This window comes from Nannobrachium achirus, assembly GCF_963921795.1.
Source record: "Nannobrachium achirus genome assembly, chromosome: 14".
In the NCBI taxonomy this organism is placed as follows: Eukaryota; Metazoa; Chordata; class Actinopteri; order Myctophiformes; family Myctophidae; genus Nannobrachium; species Nannobrachium achirus.
The window spans coordinates 52,323,018-52,334,092 of NC_137821.1; the positions used below are offsets into that span (position 1 = coordinate 52,323,018).

The 11,075-nt window shown below is 41.7% G+C and overlaps 1 protein-coding gene across 1 annotated transcript in view; it reads right to left on the reverse strand.

Annotated features, from left to right (window-relative positions):
- Window positions 1–11,075, reverse strand: part of lpcat4 (lysophosphatidylcholine acyltransferase 4) — a gene marked incomplete at both ends in the record, with an annotated part of 38,839 nt that extends 27,764 nt beyond the window's left edge. Inside the window, 2 exons of the mRNA XM_080741683.1 lie at window positions 7,245–7,608; window positions 10,998–11,075. Of these exons, the coding sequence (XP_080597809.1) occupies window positions 7,245–7,608; window positions 10,998–11,075 (442 nt within the window). The remainder of the gene's footprint in view (window positions 1–7,244; window positions 7,609–10,997) is intronic.

Sequence of the window (11,075 nt, forward strand, 5' to 3'; positions counted from 1 at the left end):
ACAATGAAAAGTACATTTTATTATTTCCCCCTGTAGCCAAGGTATGGCAGCTGCCATAGCTTGCCATACCCAATTGACGCCTCTGCAGCCGAGAGTGAAGAGTGAGTCACTCGTTTGTTTATCTTGAGCAGTGGTGGAAAAATAACTCACATGTTTTACTTAAGTAAAAGTATCAATACTGCAATATATATATATTCCGTTGCAAGTAAAAGTCTGGGATGCAAAATGTACTTGAGTAAAAGTACGAAAGTATTGGCATCAAAATAGACTTAAAGTACCAAAAGTAAAAGTACAAAATGTTTTGAAAATTGCCAATCTAGAAGCTCACAACGCTTGTACTGTAGATATTTTCAAATAGCCGAGGTATAAAATAAAGTGGTTTATGTATGTTTTATAATATTATAATTTATGTTTACAAAGTAACTAGTAACTAAAGTTTTCAAAACATTGTAGTGGAGTAAAAGTACAATATTTGGATTTGAGATGCAGAGGAGTAGAAGTAAAAGTACTGGAAATTGGACATATTCAAGTAAAGTACAAATACCTCAAAATAACCCCAAAATTGTACAAAAACTCATTTAGAACGGGTACACATTATTGTGTATCATTATTTTATGCTTTAACTATTGAAAGATAGCAGATATACAAGCTCACAGCTCACAAGCTTGTAGATCTGCTATTTTTGAAAAATTGTGAAATTTAGAATTTTGACCCGATTCTATAAGTGTCTTTCGAATCCTTCTAAGGTTTTAAAAAAAAAAACCTATGTTTCTATGTCAGCAATCTGGCCAGCCGTCGTCAAAGAAAAGGTCCTTTTCACTTAACTGGAGCTCAGTTAGTCTGTTCTTGAGAGACTACTATGTCAGTGGTTCTCAAACCTTTTCATGTGAAGGACCCCCAAAATGATATTTATTTGGCGACGGACCCCCATCTCAAAACATTTAGTTCCAGGGACCACCCAGAAGCAAAATTTGAGTTACAAACGTTCACTTTAAAAAATACAAAGATTTGCACAAATTTTCACAACTTTTTCAAAAATAGCAGATCTACAAGCTCGCAGCGCGGCACCGAGTGCCGCGCTGCGAGCTTGTATATCTGCTATTTTTCAATAGTTAAAGCATTCAATAATTCTAGGCCTAAATGGGTTAAAGGGGCACCACTTTTCAACCTATGTTCATATAATTGGTCCTCACTCAAAAATAGCTTTTTTATTTTTTATTTATTTTTTTCCTCAGAGGAGGGCTGTGGGCAGGTCAGAAACCCATAGTCTTGTGACATCATCAATTGTCAATCCAGCTTATAGAAACTGCAGGCTTTCTATTCCTGAAAAGTTGCAATTTTAAAGTGGAAGCCATTGTTCTCGCGATAATAAAAATCTAAATATTTTTTTCAAAAATATTGATTAATTTTTTTTGGGGAAAATGATGATGTCACAAGACTATGGATTCTGAACTTCCCACAGCTCTCCTAGGAGACTTGGACTGAGTAGAAAAAAATTGTGATATTTTATCATGAACATTAGTGAGGACCTATTATATGAAGACAGGTTGAAAAGTGGTGAACTACTCCTTTAAGTAAATGTACTTAGTTACTTTTCACCACTGATCTTGAGGCTTCCTGGCTCGCATTTACTTTCTTGAATTTTGTTCTCTCTCATAGTTTAATGGCGTGGGCCAGGGGGGGATTATTATTTGTGGACAGCCAGTTGCAGTACGCAGCTCCATACTTTCAACTGCCAGGTTATTTTGATTCGACCACAATTCAATGTTATGATAGAACAAATAGATGACTGGAGTAAAGGGTCTTCAACAGGGGGTCCGGGACCCCAAGGGGGTCCTCAGAGTTACTACAGGGGGTCCTCCAAATCTTTTTGTGATAGAAAGATAAAAGGAAAATCTCCTTTTTAGCCAGAGTCTTAAGCAGATTCTGAGAACTTTAGCCCAAAATAGCAGATCTACCAGCTGAGCTTGTAGATCGGCTATTTTCGGCAAAGAGGTTTGGTGTAAGTATTGACGGTTCAAGTGGTTAAATATCTGAAAACACAAATTGACATGAACCCAAAATACCCTAATGATTGTTCTGGCAAACACCGAAACGATATGGAAAGGTTGTGGGGGTCCCTGCTTCATCTCTCTCTCAACTAAGGGGTCCTTGGCCTGAAAACGTTGAAGACCCCTGGAGTAAAGTATATCGCCTAACTGACCAAGTCCAACAGCCATCCGATCGCAGTCATGGATATTATCAAGTATGTTTGGCATTTCTCACAGGATAATGAGGGCTCCCAGGGTTCGATAAAAAAAAAGATAACAACAAAAATAAAAATAGAGGAATTTGACTTAATCACTTAAGCTGTATTCTTGTTTGCATGACAAAAATTGCTTTGAATACAGAAACATATATTTTATATTATTTAACATACTGTATTACGAAACTGTGTACATTTCCCAAAAATAAATCCATGTTTGTATATAGAAGAATTGTGTTTGTTTATTCAGTCTGAACAGAAGCGGATAAAACATCCCCACCACTGGCGATAAAATATAAATGGCCAGAGAGTGTATATCAAATCACAACTAATGGTTTACCCCCATGTCCCCCAACAAATCAATCTCTGTTGCCTTTTTCTAACCTCCTCGTCACCCAACTGGAAGTACTGAAACTCTGGGAGACACAAGAGGGTCAAGGGAGGTCACCGCCAGGCACGTGCAGAGAATGTTAGAGAGGCAGGGGCTGACATTTCTAAAAGGGCCTTTTGGTGAAAATATCGAAAATAGCAGACCTCCAAGCTCACAACGCGCCGCGCTGCGACCGCTATTTTCGTACTTGATACCACACTGAACTAAGCATAATCAAGTCAATACTGGAGATGTGGCTCATGGCATTTCTACACAGAGAGGGCAATTCTTTCAACATAAGATGCTGCATTCAAGTTCAGGAGAGGTTGGAAAAGGCAAAAGAAAAAGAAGAAAAATGGCAATTCTCTTGAATGCTGCCTTCAGGTATGGCATGGAAAGAGCCCATTTGCATTTCTTTCACCATATAGTGAAAACTGCATTCATGGTCTGGAGAGGGCACTTTTTACAGACGGACAAAAGGGCAGGGGCTCAAGCCCCCTTTGATGTCTGTGTGTGCACGTGCCTATTCGCCGCTACTCTCCTCATGTAAGGAGTCGATACGGAGGAGACAAAGCAAGGGAGAGGGGAGGAGAGTTGCTAAACCGCCACACCAAATATTTCACTTCTCCTTTACTCCTCATAACAGGAGGCGAAAAGGAGGAGACAAGAAAGCGACAAAAAGGAGGAGAACGCAAGAAGGAGATGGAGGACAAAATGAAAATAGTTTAAGAAACACAGATTTAGATGTAACTTCAACTTTCATCCGATGTTGATTACGTGACCTTAAACTGAACGTGGAAAATAGCTATTATCAACTAATGGCCTAGCCACATCTGACACAACAAGCCAGCAGGTCATTTGCAATGGTGTGTATGATTATTGCGAAAAAGCTTCTTCTCATACGCCAGATTAACTGTGACCATCTACATACCTTTCTATACTATACTGATGCACTCACCGTAATGCACCCTCACCAGACCAAGATTTTACTTTGGGTTTGGCTAGGATGCCATTATCCAAGTCTCTAACCAGAGATGTATTTGATATAGCTAGACTATTTTAGAGCCTAATAAATAGTAATATGTATTTCGAAATCAATTCCTTATGGGGAGTGATGTGATCACAACAGGAGTCATGCGTTCGGTGGCTGGTAACAGGGACGTGCAGAGAATGTTAGAGGGGCAGGGGCTGAAGTTTCTAAAATGGCCTTTTGGTGAAAATATCGAAAATAGCAGACCTCCAAGCTCGCGTTGTGAGCTTGGAGGTCGGCTATTTCCGATGCTTGATTTCTACTCAGAGAGGGCAATTATTTCAACATAAGGTGCTGCATTCAAGTTCAGGAGAGTTTGAACAAGGCAATTATCTTGAATGCTGCCTTCAGGTATGGCTTGGAAAGGGGGCATTTGCATTTCTTTCACCATAGTAAAATCACACACGTGTGAACTGAGCGGTGGAGGCTGCGTGTGTGTGCGCGCGTGTGTGTGTGTGTGTGTGTGTGTGTGTGTGTGTGTGTGTGTGTGTGTGTGTGTGTGTGTGTGTGTGTGTGTGTGTGTGTGTGTGTGTGTGTGTGCGCGTGTGTGTGAGTGTGAGTGTGCCTGCCCCTGCCCTGAACAACAGCGCCCCTCCCTTAACATGTGTGGTCAGAAAAGGTATTGCAGGCTACATACAGACAGACAGACAGACAAACAGACAGACACACACGCACACACACACACATACCCACACACACGGCCACGTATAGGAGACGGTGTGACCACGTCTCAAAAACTGCATTCATGGTCAGGAGAGGGAACTTTTTACAGACGGATAAAAGGGCAGGGGCTTAAGCCCCCTTTGATGTCTATGTGTGCACGTGCCTGGTCTGGTAAAGAAAGGTGGAGCAGGCAGAGGGAGTGGCCTTGGAGACTTAATAAGATTACGTGTTGGCATGTGCAGGAAGTATACACTGCCCGATGATGACAGAATAAAAACCCCAAGTTTCATTTCATCTGCGTTGGTTTCACTGTTGTGCAAGTGTGTGGCGTGGTCTGACAGTGTTTCCGAAGAATGTCAGAGGTAGTGCAGGAAAAGAAAAGGCAGTGCCAAACAATGGTCCACACCGCACCCTCAGACATTGCGCGCGCACACGCGCACACTTGGAAACACACACACACACACAGCTAAAATGAAACCCTGGCCTCCTTTAAACGGGCAGACTACTCACATGAAAGCAAACTGGGGAAGCACTGCTCCCTTCTCAACGCACGCCCAGGGCAAATGTGGACGAGCTCCCCACCCCATATCCCAAAACATAAAAACCCACCCCACATAGCGATACCCACAACCCTGCCCCACCCAGTCAGGAGTGAAAATCTCATCAATCAATGTACGCACACACACGCACGCACGCGCACATGCACGCAAGCACGCACACACGCGCACGCACGCACGCACGCACGCAACACACACACACACACACACTCTTCTATCTTAGGGTCACACACGAGCAACTGAAACAGCCGCATCCCGTTCACTTTCCATGAAGGGGAGGAGCCTCCGGTTGCACCGGGCAATAGCCTATCGACAAGTTTGTGAGCAACCAGTGTGCGACTTTATACTTAGTTGCACGCTGGAGTTGCCTACGGTAAAAGTATAGATATACAAGCTCACACCACATCACAAATGTGAGGTGTTGTGAGCTTGTAGATCTGCTATTTACTGAGGGGTTGGGATCCTTTAGGATTTTAACGATTCCTATAGAGCATCGCAGCGGAAGTGGTTTACTGGCGTCACTAAAACTCTCCCATTCATTTTCCCCATAGACTTTTACGAAAGTATTTATAAGAATTGTGTTAAGCCTAGAACCAAGCCATCCAGGAGCTCAGTGAATCATGACCATACAGCCTTTGATCCTACAGTATATAAAAACATATTTTAATATTTAATTATTTGAAATATTACATTTAACTGTTTTACTGCTACGGACGTTCCCGTTCGCCCCAATTCTCTGTGTCGCGTCGCGCCAATACGGCCGTTCGTTCGTTTACCTTGTTGATGTCCGTAAGCTGATGAGGGGTCGCGCCGCTGTGTACTGTAATCACATCGCCCACACTGATGGTCTTAAAAAAATCCCTTATGCGTTAACATCAACGGAGACCAATTCTCTTCCATGTTGATTTCTCTGGCCCTGTGGCTCTGTGGCCAGAGACTGGTCTCAATGGATGGCAACACATAACGGCCAAATTCACATTATTTCTTGCATGACGCCGCCCTCTGCTGCCTGGTCTGCCAAAGTGCATGTTGCACAATCAAAAAAATAAATAATAATAATAAATAAATGAATGTCTATCTATCTACTATAACGTCGCAAAGGTAAGCCGCTTTTTGCTGGTGCCAGACCCGATAAATAAATAAAACATCTGGCAGTAATAGAGTTAACAAATACCCTTTGTTTAGCGATTCTTTTTTTTTTTTTTTTTTTTTCACAGAAACAAAGGTTTCATGGTCATGATTCACTGACATCCTGGATGGCTTTGTTCTAGGCTTAACATAATTGTTATAAATATTTTCGTGAAAGTCTATGAGGAAATCAATGGGGGATTTTTTTAGTGCTACCAGTAAACCACACCCACTACGATGCCCTATAGGAGGGTTCCAAATGAAACCGACTGTAACTCTGAGAGTGTACAAATGGCAATTGGTTCCATTTGTACACCTTCAATAGTTATGGTGGTCCTTGAAATTAAAAAGTGTTATAGCAATCGTATACACAGTGGTAAACGAGAAGTCCACATAACCAGCTCTGACAGTGTGTTAAACCGGTTCCGGGAACGTTTCCCAATGTGATGGAACCCGTTTCGGTTCCACCGATTCCTCCGGTTCCGGGATCCCAAACCTAAGCATGACACTGGTACACAACTAACGATGACTGAGGCTTGAGTCACCCTCGACTCATACATCCACTCCCTGCTTCACAAGAGTTGTCGTTGGTCTCACCTTGGTCTATTTGTTCATGGCTCATTGGGGAGAGCCCTTCCATCATTTTTTCATAATTTATTTGGGCATAATTCTCAGGTCCGTAATTAGCCAACACGTAGGCTAGCTCACGTACTGTAGCTCATATCACCTCAGACCCCCAAAATTCCGCAGCGTGGCGCGGCACTCGGTGCCGTCCTGCGAACTTGTAGATCTGCTATTTTTTTAACCCATTTAGAACGGGTACACATTATTGTGCATTATTTTATGCTTTAACTATTGAAAAATAGCAGATATACAAGCTCACAGCGTGGCACCGAGTGCCGCGCTGCGAGCTTGTAGATCTGCTATCTTTTTAAATCATGAAAATTAGAATTTTGACCCGATTCTATAAGTGTCTTTTGAATCCTTCTACGATTTTTGGAAAACCCTATGTTTCTGTGTCAGCAATCTGGCTTGCCATCATCAAAGAAAAGGTCCTTTTCACTTAATAGTTAAAGAACCTTGTACCAGTGAACTGTACCGTCATGAATCTGTACATTTTCCTATGCAAACTTCTAATAAAGCCTTCAATCAATAATAATGGTTTAAGTCATAATGCGTCATAAAGCGTTCCAGGTCTAAACGGGTAAATTCTCTTTTAAGTGATCAACCAAACAAACAAACAGAACCAACCTCCGATGGCGGGTATGGCGGTGTTCTCCGAGCGCGACACCACGGTGGCCAGCTGCGAGGGGCACAGCACCAGCATGTCCAGGAAGCCGCTGTGCGGCGCCACCGCCAGCACGGGCGCCTCGCGCACGCCGGCGCGCCGCCCCTTCACCCGCACCCACAGGAAGCCCAGGCAGAAGAAGGCGGCGCGGCTCAGCAGCCAGACGGGCGGGTGGAGCAGGCGGCCGCGCCAGCCCGCCACGGGCCGCAGCCGCGCCTCCGCGGACAGGCCGGCCAGGCGGAGCCGCGACAGGGGCCAGAGGACCAGGAAGCAGAGGGAGGCCAGGGCGAGGCGGAGCGGGAAGAGGACGCTGCCCAGGACCATCACCTGCGCGGGGATTATCAGCAGATTTTGATTTAGTCTTAGTCTTCTGAAATTGTTTTTGTCTAGTCTAGTCTTAGTCGACTAAACATCAAAACATTTTAGTCTTAGTCTTTTGGGATTAGTCTTAGACTTTTAGTCTTCATCTTTTAGGATACGTTTTTTTAGGCTAAATATAACTTAGTAAGAGTCTTCTACTGCCTGTTACTTGGACAAAATAAACCATACATAACATATGTATTTGGCTTTAATTTCATTGCAGTTTATACCAGTGTTAATTTTTACAGCCATTATTCTTAGACTTAGATTTAGTCTTAGTCTTATGAATAACACAAATATTAGTCTTAGTCTTCTGAAATAGTTTTTTAGTCTAGTCCTATCGACAAAATATCAAAATATTGTAGTCTTTTAGTCTTAGTCGACAAAATTAACACTGTATTGTAGAACATGTGTTATTTTGATTAACTGATTGATTGAATACTTTGTTAACAGCTTGAAACAGTACAGAGGTTAGAGCTGTCAGTCACGATTACACATTTAACCCCATTTAGGCCTAGAATGATTGACTGCTTTAACCAGTGAAAAATAGCAGATATACAAGCTCACAGCGCGGCACCGAGTGCCGCGCTGTGAGCTTGTAGATCTGCTATTTTTTTTAAAGTCGTGAAAATGTGTGCAAATCTTTGAATATATGTATTTTTAAAGCGAACGTTTGTAACTCAGATTTTGCTTCTGGGTGGTCCCTGGAACTAGATATTTTGAGATGGGGGTCCGTGGCCAAATAAATATAATTCTGGGGGTCCTTCACATGAAAAGGTTTGAGAACCACTGACATAGTAGTCTCTCCAGAACAGACTAACTGAGCTCCAGTCAAGTGAAAAGGACCTTTTCTTTGACGATGGCTGGCCAGATTGCTGACATAGAAACATGGGTTTTTTCCAAAAATCTTAGAAGGATTCAAAAGACACTTATAGAATCGGGTCAAAATTCTAATTTTCACGATTTTTCAAAAATAGCAGATCTACAAGCTCGCAGCGCGGCACTCGGTGCCGCGCTGTGAGCTTGTATATCTGCTATTTTTTTTATATTTAAAGCATAAAATATTGCGTCATAATGTGTTCAGGCCTAAATGGGTTAAACTGACGATTAATTGCCACACAAATAATTGCGATTAGCGATTCAATAAACCCTTTTGCAAATCCCGCCCCATTCTGCCCTGTTACTATGATGGGACATTAACCCTGGGCAGATTGTTTTTATAGTGGAAGCGGATGGGATTTTTTTTCCCTTCATAGCCTCATTACAGCTATATAAAGTACCAAAGGAAAAACACCTAGGTGATATTAATAAAAAGGGAAGACAAAGGTACAGTAGTTACATTGCAAAACAGGGGATTTACCCGAAAATATATGTTTTAATTTGTTTAATCCCAGTGGGACAGAATCCTCTTTGCAGATTCTTTTATAGTGGTAGTGGATGCGATTTTTTTTCCCTTCATAGCCTCATTACAGCTATATAAAGTACCACAAAAAACACATCTACGTGATATTAATAAAAAGGGAAGAAAAAGGTACAGTAATTACATAGCAAAACAGTAGTTTTCCCCCGAAAAATAAATGTTTTAATTAGTTTAATCCTCTGGATCAGAGATAGAAAGAGAAGCGCATTGCATCTTGGGTACTAGGAAGAGGACAGAGAGAATGTTTCTCCTCACATAATAGGCTGGCTTTTCGTAATTCTGCCCATTTAAATTATATGTACCCAATCGTGACTCTTAGACCATTGATAAGGTACATGTGAACTAGTTTGTTGAAGCTTATTCGTTATGATGAGCGAGATCGCTTGACGCTTGCCGTCGCTATCACCGTACCGGCCGATCTCCGTGTCGCGCACTGCGGACAGTTTTTGAAAGGCTGAAGCAACATTCTCCACTGCACAAACTCCACCCCCGATAGCAAAAAGTGAATGTTTTTTTCTGGTTGGCCAGTCAGGGAGTCTCAGGGACCAATCAGAAGGCTGACAAACGGTCTATTGTGGTTTTGGCATTGAAGACTGGAACATATGAATACAAGCTTAATTTCCGTTTGCCATTTAGGCTTCATAATCACAAACGGCACAGGGCAGATAAATGACATATTTAAACATTTTATAGATCTGCTATTTTACGATTATCTCAAATAATTGCGATTAGACGACTATGTCATAATTGTGACCCCAATTTAAACAATCAATCAATCAATCAATCAAGGTACAGTTCTGCAATAATAATGCTAGCCTAAAAGGATAAAGCCCTGAGGGCTTGTTGCCATTGTGTTGCAGTATAGGTATACAATACTAGTATTATGCAATACAATAAACTGTAAAGGTACATTTATAGAAACACTTTTGACAAGATAAGACTTTATTTACGTATTTTACCCTGGGTATCATGGACTATATATTTGTGTTACTTTCTGTAGCAAAGATATTTTTCAGTCTTGATTGATTGATAGATAGATAAAAATGCATATAGGCCTACCATATTTGTACATATCTGTCAAAAGGATATATACGCACAAAAAGGATTGCAGTCCCAAGTGCAAAATGTGTGTGTAATATTCCTTTAATTTGAACCCACCTCTAGATACTTCAAATCGTTCTTGTTATTTGACTTCAACTGCTTAAAGCCTTAAACCATTGTTATTGCCAACTACCATTGTTATTGTTTCTTTGCAAAGCACGTGGCGTGCCAATGTCAAAGACTCACAGCATGGGGTCTGCTGGACACGTGCCAGACAGAGAAGCCCTTTAGATGACAGCCACAGCCAGGCAAACATGACTCCAAGGCAAAGATGGTTAAAAGATATTCAACCATGATACAAACGAGCCAATGTTCCTCCTCTGGACACATATAGGCCTATATACAGCTTCTGTGCTCTGAAGGGAGTAATGCTTCAGCATACTGTACCCGACTGTGTCGCTCGCCTTAAAATAGCACAGCACATTTTGGGTAGGCCTACATGATTAGCTGTGGCGTAAAGTAACTGAGTAGATTTACTTAAGTAATACAATGTTGAGGTATTGTACTCAGCACTTAACTTGAGTAGCCTATTTCAAATTTCCAATACGTTTAGGCTATTGCACTACATGTATTTGAACACTGTAGTTACTAGTTACTTTGCAGATATAGGGCCTAAATGATTATAGGCTATTTATAACACATGCATTAATCCACTTTTTTTTTATACCTAGCAGCCGATCTACTATTTTAAAACATTTCGTAGGCTACTTTTACTTTTGGTACTTCTATTATGTTGATGCCAATACTTTCGTACTTTTACTCAAGTAGGCATATTTTCAATTCAGTAACAGAGTATTTCTGTATATGCCTATATCCACCACTGCACGAAACTCACCCTGATCCTCTGCGCCGTGGTCAGCTTCACCTCGTGCACGAATGGATGAGGAAACTCCGCGGTGTCGCGCCTCTCCAT